Here is a 19,243-nt window from a genome sequence, read left to right on the forward strand (position 1 = left end):
TGGTATCATTTTGGTGTAAAGGTTGGCGAGCAAATTGAAGTAAGTACTACTACATCTATATATGTTGGGTTAGCCGTGTCAGATCACCAACGACTTTGAGATTGCAATATAGGTAGCTATGGGCTAGCTATAAGTACTGTTATCAAACGAAAAAACCCTGGTGCGTGACAGTTCCGAATTCCAAATCAACAATCTAACAACAAAAATATCCAGCTCCCCTGAAGAATGTTTATAACCCCTGAAAAACCTAAGTAAATGTTATCGCGAAACGCATTTTCCAGGATGACGCGGGGCACATTTTCTGCTGGTGCCATGAGCCGAGGGATTCTCAGACAGCCTGCACTAGGCACACAGCAAGCTAAATTTACCGTAATTTGTTCGTAAGTTTGTCAAGTGACTTCCCCTTACCCCGCAAGGGGAAAGGGTCCCCTGTAAATATAGTTTTTGCGCGGCAGTTGAAAAAAGATCCTAGTGATGTAAAGGTCACGCCCATCATACATAGCGGGCGTAGGCCCTTCAAAAAAAAAATATAAAATCTAACTTCCCGCCTTTACCCACTTACAAAAAAATATATATATAGCTGCCTGTTTAATAAACTACATACGTCGCCGTGTGACGCCTATAGCGCGAGATTGTAATAAATAAAAAAATTTCCCGTGAAACAACAAGTGTATTCTGTGGGACGTGGTAAAAACAAACCCACGCATGATATGTCATGGTTGTGCGAAGTGAAAGTTCTCGGCAAATCGTTTCAGAAAGTAATGTTTATCATAATGTAATATTACCAAGGCTTGTATAATTTTATTTAGTGTAATTAAATTTCTCCGCGTGGAGGAACTGTCAACTAAAGTTTCTGTGTTGTAATTTATCCTGTCTGCCATGATGTCACATATAACCTCCAACCGAAGTAATGCTGATGAAAGGTTCAACCAGCCCATACAGGTGAGTCCTTCTTCACGGTATTAGTACCTATAATATTTATTTGGGCGACTTAAATCTACCCACTGTAATATGTACCTACGTTAAAGAGTGCATGAGTCCCAGTCGAAAATATCGAGCGCCTTTTGATAGGTAGTTATAGCATGTCCCGATTAGCGACAAATACGAATAAATAATAATAATCAGGCGAACGTTCCGTGGCTTACAAGAAAATATGACCGTTGCCGTAACACGTTGCCTCTCTGTGTGAACAATTGAGCAACATCAACAAGTAGCAACACCTTCGATTTTATTACCCTATTCCGAGACATAATCGTTAAATTTTATGAGGTTGACAGCAAAAGTCGCAGATGTAATTCCACTTTAATACACACGGTTATACGTTTGAGTTTCGTAAGACGCCGCCGCGCCGCGCCCGCCAAACTACTACGGCTGAGCACTAAAGGCGAGCTTACTTTTTCTACCTATAATAGGGCCTCGCCTGGGGTTCGTAACTTGAGCTTGGCGCTTTTTGGTTTCCAAATGTTTATTAAATGTTAGATGTTCGTCTAAAGTTAGGCTTAGGTATTTTACAACGTTTTTCTTAGCTCGTATTCTTATTTGTCCGGTGGTTCTTTGTCTGGTACAAATCTTGCAATCGATTTTAACTAACTTTCCGACTAGCTAGACATTGAAACTTTTAGAATATATCAGAACACGATGCCAATGCATTTTTTTAATACTTTTAGCCATATTTAAGTAGAATTGAATTAATTTTCAGTTAATTCTGTTTTGTATGATTTGACACTATTATTGGTTGCTAAGCGGATTATCCTAGCAACTAAATTACAAACGTACAAAGTACAAAATAACATAAATAATATACGTGCGTTACTATGGAAATCAAAATGATATGTCTGTCAATATGTCATTTCAGTATTCTATGATCGTTTAAGCTAGTCAAGTCAAGTTTATATGATTCAACAGAAAATTTAAAAACGTTATACATAAAAAGTTCTTTTTATCTTGTAATTGTTTGACTATAGGAGTCCAACTATAGAACTTCAACCTGGCTTGCCTGTTCTTCAAGCCGACCGGATTCCGGCGTCCTGGATGGCCGCTAAATACAATCTACAGAGTGTATACGGCGGAGCTACGGGATGCTGGTTTGACCTGGAACGAAGCAAGAAGACTGGCGAGCGACAGGGATTCTTGGAGGCGCCGCGTGGTGTCCATATGCTCCAGTTAAGGGGCGGATATGGCAAAAGAAGAAAAGATAGGAGTCCAAGGAATATTAGTGCCGTGCATCCTGATGTTTTTGATTTTGTGCTTGTGTCGGTCATATCTTTTTGTGAAAGTAATTGCAGAAATTTTGTCTGGCTTTATTTTTATTCGCAATTTGTTACACCAAGTAGTGATTTGGTTAGACGGAGTTTAAACAAGATATAGTGAACGATTACGGTTTACTGATTGCGCAAAGATAGCGATATCTTAAGCATATTGGGCAACGATAATCTGGGAGCCAAAACTGTATTTGGGGATCGGAATGTCGTGGGTATACAAATTATACAAGAGTGGCCCGAGCACCGAACCTTTTGGGACACCGGCTAAAGGGATCCGTGGAGTTGATTTGACATTGTTTATTTTCTACTTTAAATTGTCTGTCACTAAGGAAAGAGTATAGAAGTTTCTTATCTGAGGTTTAAGACCAGCTTTGAAAAGTTTAACTATAGTGCCTTCACTGCCTTCTATCCATACTTTATCGAAAGATTTCGAAATGTTTAAGAAGAGACCAGTTGTGAAATGTTGGTGACTGAATCCATCTGTAATAAATTCGGCGACCCACAGTAATTGATGCCTGGCTCGAAAACCATGTTGCTCATCTGGGAAAGTTTTTTTGTCTCTAACAGAAGGCTCTATTTGTGATTTAATGACTTATTCTAATAATTTTCTCTCAGCTAGGAGCAATCTAATTGGTCGATGGTAGGTCTTTTCCTGGTTTGGGAATTAAAATTATATCTGCCGATTTCCAGGGGTGCAGACATTGCATTAAGCATTGTCGAGGCATGCATTGAAAATATTGGTTAGAGCAGTGACGCCGCTGTCAGAAGGGCAATTCACGAACGAAGCAGTGAAAAACACCGCTCAATTGAATCACGTAATTTTTTTAGTTTTACAGGAGATATTGTGTGTATAGAGCTTTGAACGAAATGCATACGTGCGAGTGAGAAAGCATTCACCATGCTTATACCTCATGTCCATGCGTTAGGCATAAAGCCCATTGACGCAGCGAGTGCGGCGCTCGCGCAAAATTTCTACAAGTGGCGCGTAAATCATCAAAAATACAACGTAATCAAATACGCCAGCGACCACTGGACTTAACGATGCCTTGCGCCCCGCCTGCCGCATGAGTCACCGTTTTTCGCTTCTCGGCGATACGATTTAATGAAAATACAAAGAAGTCCATTCATTGAACACGGCTACCAAAATTACGCTGCTCGAGGCGTCGTCGATCGACGGGCGAAAAGCAATTATTTAATAACAGGGAAGTCATTGTTTAATTTTATTGCGTGTCCAGTTTATCGCTGGTTGAATAATGTCGTCGTAAATATTAATTACAAGCCCCGAAATAATATAATATTTTTATTGCTTTGTTATGAGAGACGCTGTAATAATAATTATTTTGTGCTGCTTGGGCCGCTTATTATATAGGTGAAGGGTAATGCGCGGCGAGAGACGTGTGGTTATGGTTATGAATAAACACTTCATACGCCGACTTCGCCCGCTCGACGCGTTCTATGGGCACCATCGCTTAGAGTAAGATAGAAAGTTAAGAGGGCTCGCACATCAGAACTCGCCGCATGCGTCTTACGACGAATTCGTCGATGTGACGTCATCGTAAACCAAGAAACAAACGTTATTAAATGGACATTCGCACATTGGCCGTTGCAACTGCGACGCGAGACGATCCGCTGATGCAACATGTCGAATTTGTTACAGCCTGCATGTCGTATCTAAAAAAAGACGACTCCGCGCAAGCGCACAGCTGGCGGCCATCGGTCATTTCTGTCTTTGTCTCTGTCTACAATGTCATTGCTCGCTCACGCCGCCGCGTTTGACGTTTGTTCATACAATCAACACAATAAAAATGGTAGACGAGAGACTTCTCTTTTTTCGTGTTTGACGTTTGCCGCTAGGCAGATGTGCGAGGATGTACGATGCAACATTCGTCGAAAGCCTTAAAACTTTTGGTTTATGGCCGTTAGGCACACAAGGCGAATTGTGATGTGCGAGCCGGCTAACATGTCAAAACGGATCGTTTGTGAATTTCATAGAAATTAAATAACATTCTTATCCATTTTGGTAATGACTTCATATTTAATCAGTACTTACCGTTAACGTTGCATGATTAAATCATTAATTGTTGAATTACGTAGCCAATTAATCTTTAAACAAGCTAGTTACGTCTACAATATAACAATATTACAACACGGAATTTCCGTTGTATTTTGCAAACAAAAATGTGTGTTTCTGTATTACAAAATCACAATAAATATTTAAGTGAGAATTTAAACACAAACTAATACTTTCAGCGGTAATAGTTATGTAATAGATAAAAAAATAGAATAACAGCCTGTTTACTACGTACGAAATTTTGAAGTTTAATAATATGTCAAACGGAGAGTTACTAGCGCCTCTAACGGCAAAGCGTGTATAGTTAAATTGCATACTGTACTCGACACCATCGGTCGACTTTTAATATACTTGTAGTAGGTTTGCGCTTAGGTTGTGCAACCGGTAATACTGCTTCATTCAAGAATTGGCCTTCTGAAGATGTTTTATTGTGTAATTGTTTATTTCATCGTTTTCGGGAGCCTTGCGGTTTTTAAGGCACTTAATCTTGAATTATTAAACTTAGTGCGCGATTACTCATCGATGAATTTCATGGTACAATAATGTAGCGTCGTTTGGGTTTATGGGGTTTGGTTTAAATTGTTCATTTAAGCTATCTGCAAATGTTTTGGTTTTATCTGCAGCTTTGTATACTGGACCGTTTTTGCCAGAAAGTGGCATAATCAGATTATTTTTAAGTCTTAGGGACAAAGCCCACCAAATGCGGCGGATCGGGGTGCTCACTAGGTAGTAGGCCCGTGACGCGTGAATACAACCGAAATGACACTCCTTCCACCCGCGCATTACCCTTCACCTATGTAATAAGGAGCGCGATAAGCAAAACATAATTATTATTATCTGTGCCTCTCATAACAAAGCAATAAAAATAATATTTTATTTCTCGGCGACTTGTAATTCCTATTCACGATGACATAATTCTACGCTGCTTTGTGTGTAACTTAAATTAAAAAATAGGGTGTAATCTATGCCTTAGAATTTTACTAAGATACGAGAGAGATGTCACGTGGGTATTCTATTCATGCGATTGCTCAACAAAGATGCGTGCTTTATTCAGAGAGAGACAGCTTATATTGTTAAGCCTAGTACCCAAGTGCGTTCTTGATCGATCGTTGACTTGACATGTTGACTTGGAAGCATGCTCGTCGTTGCGTCCACACGATCGATCGGCTCGACACAAGACGTAAAGCGCTTCGAGCATCTCGACACAAGCTGCCTAGTCGTCTCGAGCCATGGACGACAAATTTTTGTTAAAAAACATCATTAGAATATCCCTGACAAAAGTTGACCAGCCCTACCTTACAAACAATATTACAAAAATAATATTTCAAAAACGACAAAAAGAGGCAAATTTCGTGTACGAAGGTCACGAACGAAACTACCGTACGAGCGGCCCTTCTCAACGCAAAATGCAAGGCCGCACTTGTCTCAATATTATAAATCAGTGAATCCCTTTTACCGTTATTGTGTTAATAATAATTAATATAACCACCCTTAAAGCGAATTGCGTGTCTGACGTGCTTCGGTGTTAATCCCAGCAAAGTGCCCAAATAAATTAATTCGCCCCCAGTGTCAGCGCCGAATAAATTAAAAGTGGTACGACAATGGACCCGTAATAATAATGTGTCTTCTCTGTTGTAACTAATGATGTAATATTACCGATGTTTGCCTATGCTTTAGTGTAAATAAATCTAGTTCCGCGCAGAGCTGTCAAATCAAAAACCTGTGTTAATCCTTTTTATACTATTTGTGCCCGATATGATGTCACTCACTTCCCAAACATAAGTAATGCCCAATGAAGGATTCTACCAGCCTAAATGTGAGTCTTCCTTTTTGAGGTATTAATAGGTATCCAATTACACAAATAATTAAATAAAGTATCGTCGGTTTCACTATGTATTTTTTTCTTTAAAAGATAAAAATTATCAAGTTTAAAAATAATATTAGCGAATGTTTTTTAGTAACCCACCTATGTTATTGGAAGGCTATTTTTTTCTACTAAGATAAATGATGGAAATTATCTGCAGAGTCCATCAAATGTCTTAACTAAACGGTGTTTTCAAGAGTGACCTCCTGTTTGAATTGCAAGGTGTTTAACTACATCTATGTGTTTAACCAACTTAGAGACCTGATTTTTTTACAGGACATGCTCAAAAAAAATTATATTATAAAAAGATAACAACACTTATAAACGCTATTTTTGACTTAGAAAGGTTTTTCTATGGCCCGAAGATATATTATAATACTTACCTAATTTATTTAGAATTCTGCCATATGCCGAAAACATTCTTGGTGACTACCAATGCGGCTTTAGACGAAACCGCAGTACTACCGATCAAATCTTTACACTGCGCCAGATATTTGAAAAGAAATGGGAATACGCCCAAGATGTACACTGTCTCTTTGTAGATTTTAAAATCGCATATGACTCTATTGATAGAGAAGCTCTCTGGAATATATTGAAAGAATTTGAAATACCGTCAAAACTTATAAATATAATAAAAGTATGCATGGACGGATCCAGAAGTAGAATTCATATGCAGGGTTGTATATCAGAATCTTTTGAGGTGACAGCAGGACTAAAACAAGGTGACTCCCTATCACCAATGCTGTTCAACTTAGCTTTAGAGAAAGCCGTTAGAGAAGCTCTGAAAGCAGAAGGTGGAGTTACCCTGAATGGGTCCCATAAAATATTGGGCTACGCAGATGATTTGGTGGTGCTCGGAGAATCTGAAGAAGAAGTCAGAGATATTTTCACTCCTCTGGAGGACACAGCGAAAAGGTTGAACCTACGAGTAAATGTGGGAAAGACCAAGTATTTGAAAATGACAAGAGGCATTGAACCCTCTGGAAACATTGGAGTAAGAAACTCCTCGTTCGAGAGAACCTCTCTCTTCAAGTACTTGGGCTCCAACATTACCTCTAAAAATGAAATGTCCCTAGAGCTCGCTGACCGACTGAGAAGTGGAAATGCAGCGTACTTCGCGCTGAGTCGTCTGTTCAGGTCCAAAATGCTGTCCATCAAAACGAAATTTCGGGTGTATAACGTGGTCATCAAACCAATCGTCATGTATGGATGTGAAACGTGGGGTTTAACAGGAAAACAAGAAAAGGCGCTCCAAGTGCTTGAAAACAGAATCCTCCGGAGAATACTTGGACCCGTCAATGAGAACCACCGGTGGCGCATCCGCACAAACGCTGAGCTCTTCGACCGATACCAACCTAGAATTACTAATATTCTGAGGTCAAGAAGGCTCAGATGGGCAGGCCACGTTGTACGATCTGAAAGATCTAGAACTCTCTATAGGATTTACAAAGGCACACCAGCTGGCACTCGACCTCTTGGCCGCACTCGACGGAGATGGGCGGACAACATTCAAAGGGATGCGGAAAGGCTGGGGATAGTCAACTGGGAAGAGAGAGCGCTGGACAGAGATGCCTGGAGAAACGTTGTGCAGTCGGCCATGGACCTGAACGGCCCCTAGCGCCAGTTTAATAGTAAATTACGTAATTTATTTAATTTATAATTGCTATTCACAATTATTGCTAATCACTATAAACAATACTTTATTTTTATAGAAAATTATAAAAGTTACAAATACCTATATAAAATAAATACATTTTCTAAGCCATAAAACATTACAATAATCATCCTATTGCTTTTATTTTTACCATTGAAAATAGAAATATAGTCATTGATTTTTACATACTAACCATAAAAAGATAGATTTCCACGAAAGCCAAACATTTTATTTTTCTATAATCTAAGCATTTAACTAAAAAAATGCGCTAAGTATCTTTGGACAGAGGACTCGGACTGTAGACGGGCGACTAACTAACTGACCTTGAATCTTTGTCGGATCGAACAGTTTGCTCGATATCGAACAAAAAAGCATCGAACCAGATGGTACACACGTTGAGACATGTTCGAATGAGCGTAAAACCATCGAGCAAGAACATGCGTGTGCATTTAGTATTATACGTTGCAAACAGTCAGACTGATATATCAAGGAAAAATAGATATTATGTACTAGCATTCAATAAACAATTTATAGTGTTAATAATACCATCATCCCCTCGTAATATAAAAAAACAATATTATATTAACGTCGTTCGTTTACCTGTTCTGCTGGCAAATTTGCTGTACAACATCCCATATCTTTGTCTGTGACAGTTCTTAAGAAGTTGTTGAACCGGATGCCACCCTTACCCATGGTGGGGTCATTTAGTGGAATTTTGATGGGGTAACAAAATCCATCGGTGTTTTTGTACACCCCATTTACCATGCATTCCGGAAGAGCTGCTGTAAATAATAGATTATTTTATAATATTATTAGTCGAATGTCCGAAGTAGACATCTGATAGAGTGTATATTTGCTAGTGTGAAGCAGTTTATTTAGCTTTTAACAAGGAAAACAAGTAAGACAGATTCATAATTAACCAAGCAGGCACCATCGCTCCATTCCGCTACAAAATCCCTATAATCCTAAATACTTAACTGAAATGTTGAGAACCACTATATTTTCTCGGGTTAATTCCGAAATACCAAAGTCGTAAAAATTGAGATTAGGGATACTATTAACAAAATTGATGATATTTTGTGTCAGGAGTAATTACCATTGAAAAAGAAATGTAAATCTTCGGTCAAAGTGCAATAAAAAACAGTTCCTAATCGTGCTGTTTACAAAAGACGTATAATTTTGATCCCTAGTTTATAATCTAGATAGTAGGTAACTGATACAATGCCTCGTACCTATTTCGCTTACAAAGCGCAATATTTCTCATGGAGAGATAAGATGGATTTACGTAAGATAACGATAAAATATCTCCGCTAAACGACCACAAAAATAGATACCTACTGCTGTATCTGGCATTAAAATATGCAATTGGAAGCATTCTGCATTCTTCAAAATATTATGGTACCTACCTACCTAGTTAATTATTGTAAGATAACTGTAATAAACAAGGTACAACTCTCAAATACACTGGATACATCATTAGTGTAATACGGTGATTGGTATAAATGATAATATTATACAGACATCATTACATATTATGATCTAAATCCATTTGCATTTCTGCCATTAATTTATTCTTATTCTGTTTTGACATCTCGTAATAATTGAAGTGAAGTTAGTCATAATAATATGTATGTATTCAGTTTTTCCACCAAATGGAAATGTTTACTGGAAATACTTTATCCTTTCGTACAGTAGAATTATAAAATAAATGTGATAAAATAACTGATAAATTATTTAAAGTACATAATAATTATTCATTTATAATTATTAAATTTATATGGTACCGTTCGCACACTTTCAGACACATTTACAATTTCAAAATTTTGAATTATTGATCGGGTAATAAAATTTTATAAGATTACCATTATACGGACACCATGACACATGATGACGCCACACCCGTGACGTCACTAAACAACGAATTACGTTTGTACTCATGCATACAAACGTGCAGTATATAGCCTATAAGGTTTTTGGGAATCTCATGCATACGACCCTTAAGTCTTGAAAATCATACCTAAATAAAAAATGTATTTTTTATGAAAGTCCACGGAGGTGAAGAATCTTTCTGGAAGGTTGTGCATTCAACAGCCGATTTTAATTTAGTCTATAATCTAAGCTTTAATCATTTAATTACTTAATTCATAATAGCATTACAGCTTACATCAAAGCGATATATATATTTTTTTCAATAAATATATTTTATACGGATACAGATTAAAAACATGTTAAGTATGCCACATTTTAGATTTTTTTAAATACTGGCAATCCAGTCTCGTAGATCGAATCGAATAGGTACCTACTACAAGATGATAATATTTTAATTTCGGCATTAACAGTAATATTCAAAGCTTTATAGAGCATTGGAAATTATCATACAGGTTAAAAATAAGAAATGTCCATTTCGTTCATGTAAAAACATGTTTTGTGTATGGTCTACATCAGTGATTCACAACCCTTTTCCTAGATCATGACTTCATCAGCTATTTCACTTTCATGCATGATGTAATACTCAGGGTCACTTTCATCTATTTCTAACCATTCTAATGAAGTAATAAATGCATCCATTCACATAAAGTAAATAAATTAAACTACTGTGGCACACTGTGCAGTTGTGTGGATTATCGACTAGCGTTGCAAACGTATGTGCTACGTTCAGTCTACGAGCAGGACAGCATTATGAATCTCGAATTCGAGTGGGAGAGATGTGACATGATTATCATGCGCTATAAGCGCGAATTTTATTATTATGGTGTACGTCGCGGACTATCACGTGACGTCATCACGGCTGTCGCTACGGGAAAAAGTGTGTAATGTCGTTTTATTGATGTTTAAAATGCTATCAGACTGATGTTCCCATCCAGTAGCATATTTTTAACCTTTAAACGAACATTGTCAGTTGGCAAAATCTGCCGAAATCATCAAAACAACAAAGAGGTCACCTCACATTGAACCGCACTGCATCGAAACCTGCATGACGTTTTGAACGTTTTCATCATTTTCTACATGTCTACACTTTTCGAATCATGTCAAAAACACGTTTTTTGTTTTTATTGGTTGGCACTATGTATTTTCTATAAGAATATTGTCTATTATCTATGGTATGCAGGTTGGGTTTTGTTAAAAATATTATCATGGATACGTAGAAACTATTAAAATTAATTTGTATGAATAATTATTAATAATTCAAAATACTAATACATAAGAGTTGGCACTCTCTATAATTGAATTTAGGGAGGTGGTGACCTTCAAAATATTCTGCAAAATGACGAAACCAAAGACTGAATTTGTCGCCATGACAACGTGACAGTGACGTGACATGCATCTCAATTTGATCATAACTTTATAAGCAGTGACACTTGGATTTGAACATGACGTATAATATTAACCGGATGTTTTTAACAACTTTTACATATAGCCGGATATTTTGTACCATTATATCCGAAATCCGTTATATCGAGGTTCTAGTGTATTATGAGTACCATTATTTACTTACGCGGCGGCTGGAGTTCTTTGAGCAGAGACATGTCGTGAGCTAAAAATTGTCCAAATTGCATAGCGTTGATTGTGAAGGGGGGATTGGGCCGTTGAATATTGGGGAAGAGAGAGGTGCGAACGACACGAGCTGGTGGGAGTGCGCAGCCATTGTTGGCTCGTCTAGGTGTCCTCATTTCTGTAAAAAATAATGAAACAGGAAAACTTATTATTTGAAAGATAAAACAAAACTATTAGGAACCTTCCTTGTTCATTTATTTAGTAAAAGCATTGTGGCATTGCAGTTAGAGTTATTTCCCGAGAAAATATCCAGCTCGAGATTCGGGATTTCCCGAAAAGAATTATCGAGAATTCTCGAGATATCAGGAAATTAAAAAAATCTGTCAAAATCCTAAAATCAGTGTAAAAACAGACAAATTCCAAAAAAATATGATTTTCTTTATTTATTTAAGAAGACAAACAAAATACAAGTAGGAAAACAAAAATAATTTAAACATTACTTATTAAAATGGAATATCAAATCACAAAGATTGTCAATCGCTGCGTCTAACAATCACGTGCGCTTTTGAGACACAAAATTCCCTAATGTTGCAAACATTGCGCTCATTTTGAGTCGATGTTGGCTTAATTGTGTTATATGCCTTGATCAGTCTTCGAACGTTTTGTGTTTTCTGTCCACTTTTTTCATATAGAAAATCATAATTTTTCAATTAATATTTGATAATAAAGAAATCCCGAATCCCGAGAAAAGATTCTCGAAATCCGGGAATTCCCAAAATGAGATTCGGGATGGAAAATCTCAAAAGTTTCTCGAGAATTCCCGTCGGGAAATTCCCGAAACCCAACTTTAATTGCAGTTGCTCTCTATTGAAGACAAATCGTATGCTCAGTGATCTACGTTTCTAAAGATTAACGGATGTTTCATAAATTGAGTTACATATAAAACTGCAAGGAAGAAATGAGTAAATAATTGACATGATTAGTAGCTGGTAATGATTTGCTTTCGTGTCAAGCCACATAATTAGCAAAAAAATACAAATTTAATAAAGTGAGAAAACGTATTAAAAATAATCTTAAAATAAAACGTTAGGTATATACGTGGAATATCATTTTATAATTATCATACAATTATATCCTTTCTCTGTGCATAATATAATTGCATTTGAATTAGCAATCATCACATTTTCTTTCAGCTACTTACATGTTTTACACGCATTTTTATTAGAATTTAGAGCTCTACTGGGTACACCTAACTAAAGGCCGGTTCGAACCAGCCGATTGATTTAGTAGAGTGGCGAGTGATTTAGTGAATTTGTAACTGAAAAGTATCCGAACACAGTGCATTAGTTAGTGACGTGTCAAAATGAACAGAGCAACGAGAGCGATGGATATTTCAAAGCGGACAGCATTCGCGCGAGACGAGAGTGCTGCCGTCTGCAGATAAACTTGTAACTTCAAAAATAGTTCAAATGACACTATACAAAAACGGCGTTGTTGAATTGAATCAATCTATGCCCCAAATTTCTATTGATGAATACTAATTTACATAGGATACCTATTGTACGACAAAATCTTTTTGGCTACGTGTTAAAACTGTAAACTAACATGCTCCGCCCATTTTTACCCGGAATTCCATTATAAACTAACAAGCTCTTCCCATTTAGTAGACAGCAGCGCCTAGAAGCGTAGCCAAAAAGATGTTGTCTTACAATACCTATTACATTTTTGTGGTTTCATAAATTTTTGTATGCTTACATATGTATTTTTTTAGTTTGTTTATGTAATAGATAGGTACCTTAAGCACACTATTAAAACCACACTAGACATCTATCGAGCCGCCAAAGAAATGTCTTGCACATTCCCAAATGTAGAAATATTTTTTTAATGCATCAGGTGAAAGATCGTTTTCTGTTTTAAAGCGTGTAAAAAAATATTTGAGAAGTACTATGGGAGAAGAAAGATTAAATAGTATGACTATTTTGTATATAGAGCAAGAAATTTTAAACCGAATCGACACTGCCAAAATAATTGACGAATTTGCAAGAAATAAAGCAAGACGAAAATTTTTTTAAAACATGTTTTTTTTAATTTTATTTCTATTACCTTTGTTATATTTTATGTTAATAAATTAATGAAAGTTTCTACGTATTAAACTTTTTTGTTTCTAACTTGAATTTGGGGGCCCCGAAATTTTTATCGCTCAGGGCCTCCGCTTGACTTGATCTGCCCCTGATGTTATGCTTAATTATCCTTACTGACTATAAAAAATAAACGGAATGATAAATGAATATAACTTATAATTATTCTTATGAACACTAGGATAATGTGTACCTACCTCTATACCTACTCTCAATAACAACAAGATTTCTGTGAAATATTGCCATTATTTATGAAAGTATTAATCAACAAATTATCCAGACTACCTACCGACATGAGATAATATCCTTCATACTGAGTGTACCTACAAAGTAAAAGGAATAATAAATGAATATAATATAATAATATATATAATAATTATAAGATACTGTGTACCTCTTTACCTATCCTCAATAACAACAAGCTTTCTGTGAAATAATGCCATTTATCTACGGATCTATCAACACACGTTCGCGACGGTTTGTCGCATTGAAGTATAATAATTATTTTAAGTTATATTATTTCGACTAGTATCTTCGTTTCAACGCTGTGCCATCCCTACGGCAGTCGGCAACTAATGAACTCGCCTGTTCAGATTTGTTTCGTGGCTTGTTTAGTATATAGTGAGAGGTGGTGGGGATCGCTACTCGGCCGAAATAATAGAATAAAATGGATCGGCTTGACTGACTACTTTACTAAACTACTCGACTAAATTTGTCTGTTCAGACACGGTTTTTTACCAAATCACTCGCTACTCTACTAAATCACTGAAGCAGTCCAAACAGGCCTTAAAGGCCGGTCCGGAGCGGGCGAGTGATTTAGTAGAGTGGCGAGTGATTTAGTGAATTAGTAACTGAAAAGTGTCCGAACACAGTTCATTAGTGAGTGATGTGTCAAAATGAACAGAGCGTCGAGAGCGACGGATATTTCAAAACGGACACCATTCGCGTGACACGAGTGCTGCCGTCTGTCGTAACTTCAAAAATAATTCAAATGAGACTATGCAAAAACGGCGTTGTTGAATTAAATCGATTTATGCTCCAAATTACTATTGATGAATACTAATTTACATAGGATACCTACCTATTATATTTTTGTGGTTGCATAAATTTTTGTATGCTTACCTATGTATTTTTGTAGTTTATTGAGGTAATAAATACGTAATTTATGCACAATATTAAAACCACACCAGACATCTATCAAACCGCCAAAGAAATGTCTTACACATTCCCAAATGTAGAAATATGTTTTTAACAACCCCTTATCTAATGCATTAGGTGAAAGATCGTTTCTGTTTTAAAGCGTGCAAAAAAATATTTGAGAAGTACTATGGAAGAAAAAGATTAAATTTTGTATATAGAGCAAGACATTTTAAACCGAATTGACACTGCCAAAATAATTGACGAATTTGCAAGACGAAAATTTATTTAAAACATGTTTTTTTATTTTATTTCTATTACCTTTGTTGTATTTTATGTTAATAAATTAATGAGTGTTTCTACGTATAAAACTTTTTTTCTAACTTGAATTTGGGGTCCCCAAAATTTTTACCGCTCAGGGCCTCCGCTTGACTTGATCCGCCCCTGATTTTATGCTCCATTGTCCTTACTGACTATAAAATATAAACAGAATGATAAATGAATTAATTATAAGTTATAATTATTCTAATGAACACTAGGATAATGTGTACCTACCTACCTACGTCTTTACCTACTTTCAATAACAACAAGTTTTCTGTGAAATATTTCCATTATTTATCAAAGTTTTAATCAACAAATTATCCACACTACCTACCGACATGACATAATATCCTTCATACTGAGTGTACATACATAAACGGAATAATAAATGTATATAATAATTATATATAATAATATAATATATATAATAATTATAAGATAATATGTACCTCTTTACCTATCCTCAATAACAACAAGCTTTCTGTGACATATCGCCATTTATCTACGGATCTATCAACACACGTTCGCAACTTTTTGTCGCATTGAAGTAAGTATAATAATATAAGTTATATTTTTTCGAGTAGTAATCTTTGTTTCAACGCTGTGCCATTCCTACGGCAGTCGAAAACGAATGCACTCGCCTGCGCTCGCCTGTTCAGACTTGTTTTGTGGTTTGTTAAGTATATAGTGAGAGGTGGTGAGGATCGCTTCTCGTCAGAAATAATATAATAAAATGGATTGACTGACCATTTTACTAAACTACTCGACTAAATTTGTCTGTTCAGACACGGTTTTTTACCAAATCACTCGCTACGTTATTAAATCACTGGCACAGTCCGAACAAGGCATAAGAGTGAGCTGAACAGCACAAAGTCATTCATAGTTCATTCAGAGAGTAATCTCAGCGTTGAAAGGACGTCATTTTAATTCAGTCTAACCTCAAAAACCCCTAACCATCGGGGATTTATTTTAAGAAACGCAATAATTATTAATTACAATTATCGGTCGAATGAATAATCATTATTATTACCTTCAAACATAACATGTATGCGACGTAACCTGATGCCGGACGAAGGAATACAAGGCTGTCAAAATAATATTAATCTAATGATACGTTTTAAGGAGTTACAAATTTAAAGTTAAAAATAGCTTACTGTACAGATGGAATAATTACATACTTCCAAGCGTCAAACGGCATACAACATTCATCTAAAATAATTATGAAAAGACTAGCTGATTATGTTATGTTATTTTTGTATTGTCCTTATTTTTTTGCTTATCAAAATATTTCACATATTATCTGATGATGTGTATTTTGGATATATCTTTATATGTATCTTGTCTCATTAAATTGCTTTTAAGTTGATATAACATTGGAAATTTGTAAATCAATAAAATGTTAATTTCGTTATAGTTTTTAATTAAACCGGTGCAATTACATATTAGATTTAAACACTGTTGTACTGTGTGGTTTTTATAATATCAGATAGCCTTACGCGAGATGGGCAAGATAAAAAATAAAACTGTAGGATGTCGGCAGAAGAGTAAACAAAACCCAGCTCATTGGATAACCGAATGGTAAGCAACTGTATATATTATATTTTTCCGCCAAATTGCACACAATTAAAAACAATTTATCATAAAAACAAGTAAGATGTCTTGGTGATTCGATACTGTCGGCACCTTTGTCTTGTTCTCAGCAATCCGTTAGCTTTGAATAAAAAAATAATCTGTGGGTGACCACGTTAATAATCATTTTTTATAAGTATAAATTATTTCTTGGATTGGCTTTACTTACCAACAAAATGCAATAATTATTGTACCTACCAACTAAAAGTAAAGTTGCGTTACTTGTTTGTAAAAGTGTCAGACTAAATTTAAACCAATCGGGTAAGTAATAAAAAGTCACTTTCTTTTTATAATAAACTATATTCCACGTTTTTTTTTAAATATGCATTAGAATTAAACAATATGTAGGTGCCTATTTTTTTAATAATTATGTAATAGGTCTTAAACATTCAAAATAAATACTATTCATTAATAATGTTTTTTGGATAGCACATGAAATAAAAATGTAGGTAGATATGTATTTCAACATCCTTCGTATGTTTAGTTCTCGGACAATTTCAGGTTAAAACGTTATTAATATATTATTAAGTTTATATCATGGCTATCCATCATATTGGTTGCAATTACTTGCCACCAAACAGCTGATTAACAAATTGAATTTAGTAACATTTACGTATATTAGAAGATATCATTTTTTGGTCACCCCATTCTTTATTCAGTTCGACAGTGTTTATGATTTAAATTTAATTAAGATAACATTATTTACTTTAGACCAAACCATTGTCGGCGACCTTTGAATATTACCAGTAGAGCAACAACTCCGGACCACATCAAAATCATATTTTCAATTCTCAAGGGCAATTCTGTAGAGCGTCCCCTTAAGGCCGTCATATCGGAAGAAAGTATCGAAGTACACTCCCAAATATGGAATCCAATCCCGAACCAAATTTTTGATCCCGGGATTTCGGGATTACAATTTGACGATCCCGGGATTGGCATTTTTTCGTTAGTTAATATAATTTTTTTATATATATATTATACAAAAACATTGATGAAATCGGTCAAAAATAAATTTAGTATAATTAAATTTATACTATTTAACGGCCCACGTGCTCGTCGTAGGTCGAAATTGAGTTTTTATTGTATTTTCAAATCATGATCCTGGACACTCCTTAAACGTTGTAGATAATCTATTTATATAATTTTGAAGCCTTATTATCCTTTATAGTTATTTTAAGCATTTGATGACTGCATAAAGTATTTTTATTACATAAAATAGTATTCTTTTAAACCTCTCGCTCTAATGTTTCAGAATATAGTCATATTTCGGTACATAACTGTGCAGTGGTGTTAAGATTTTTTACATTTATTAATTTTTAAACGCATTTATAAAACCATTAGTATAATTTATTATGAGATAATTTTTGTAAAATATTCACGATAAAAAAATATATTGATAATCTCTGTGATCCCAAATTTGACAAGAATTAGGCATTTTATTATTCAAAAAATCGGCAAGATTAACACATTTAAAGATAATTCTAAAGATACTTATTGTAAGCTATGTTTTTAACCATTCAAGTGTGATAAACATCTTATGAATAATAATTGCTTTATAATAATTATTGACCTAAGAATAAGGTAGTGTTTTTTTGAAATACGCCATTTCTTTTGTCATTCCCCAGTGGTTAAGCTACAACATACGGCCGTAGCCATAAATTAACAAACTATAATTAAAGTAAAAAGTAAAATTATGTTAACGCGCGTGTTTGAACATGTACCTAACCGAATTTTTTTTATTTTTTTTAAACGGTACATGTTCAAACACGCGCGTCAATATCATTTTACTCCCTACTTCAATTATAGTTTGTCAATTTATGGCTACGGCCGTATGTTGTAGCTTTACCACTGGGGAATGACAAAAGAAATGGCGTATTTCAAAAAAACACTACCTTATTCTTAGGTCAATAATTATTATGAAGCAATCATTATTCATAAGATGTTTATCACACTTGAATGGTCAAAGACATAGCTTATAATAAGTATCTTTAGAATCATCTTCAAATGTGTTAATCTTGCCGATTTTTTGAATAATAAAATGCCTGATTCTTGTCAAATTTGGGATCACAGAGATTATCAATATAATTTTTTATCGTGAATATTTTACAAATATTATCTAGTAATGAATAATACCAATGGTTTTATAAATGCGTTTAAAAATTAATAAATGTAAAAAATCTTAACACCACTGCACAGTTATGTACCGAAATATGACTATATTCTAAAACATTAGAGCGAGAGGTTTAAAAGAATACTATTTTATGTAACAAAAATACTTTATACAGTCATCAAATGTTTAAACTAACTATAAAGGGTAATAAGGCTTCAAAATTATATAAATAGATTATCTACAACGTTTAAGGAGTGTCCAGGATCATGGTTTGAAAAAACAATAAAAACTCAATTTTGACCTTCGACGAGCATGTGCCCCCTTGACGTTTATTGTAAATATTGTGTACGTCCAATCTTAGAAATACGTAGGTTTAATTGTAGTAAATAATATTGTAATATAAATAATAATGTGAAAGCAAAACAGTTTTATTTATTTATGAAAAAATAACATTGTGTTGACAATAAATACAATATAAAAATTTAAGATATAATCAAAATATTAGTTTTTTTAGTTTTTTCTGATGTTGTTACCATTGCGTAAGGTAGCAAAAAATGGTTATT

At 35.0% G+C, this 19,243-nt stretch overlaps 1 protein-coding gene across 1 annotated transcript in view; it reads right to left on the bottom strand.

The window, feature by feature from the left end:
• The window catches only part of LOC147073291 (peroxidase-like), a 56,027-nt gene that overhangs the window by 34,291 nt on the left and 2,493 nt on the right, over window positions 1-19,243 (bottom strand). The window contains exons 2-3 of the mRNA XM_085945398.1: window positions 11,347-11,523; window positions 8,451-8,632 (exon numbers count right to left, since the gene is read on the bottom strand). Coding sequence (XP_085801524.1) covers window positions 8,451-8,632; window positions 11,347-11,521 — 357 coding nt within the window. The 5' untranslated portion in view covers window positions 11,522-11,523. The remainder of the gene's footprint in view (window positions 1-8,450; window positions 8,633-11,346; window positions 11,524-19,243) is intronic.

Source organism: Rhyacophila brunnea, unplaced genomic scaffold (assembly GCF_057557595.1).
Source record: "Rhyacophila brunnea isolate RB1 unplaced genomic scaffold, BYU_Rbru_1.0 scaffold_18, whole genome shotgun sequence".
Lineage (NCBI taxonomy): Eukaryota > Metazoa > Arthropoda > Insecta > Trichoptera > Rhyacophilidae > Rhyacophila > Rhyacophila brunnea.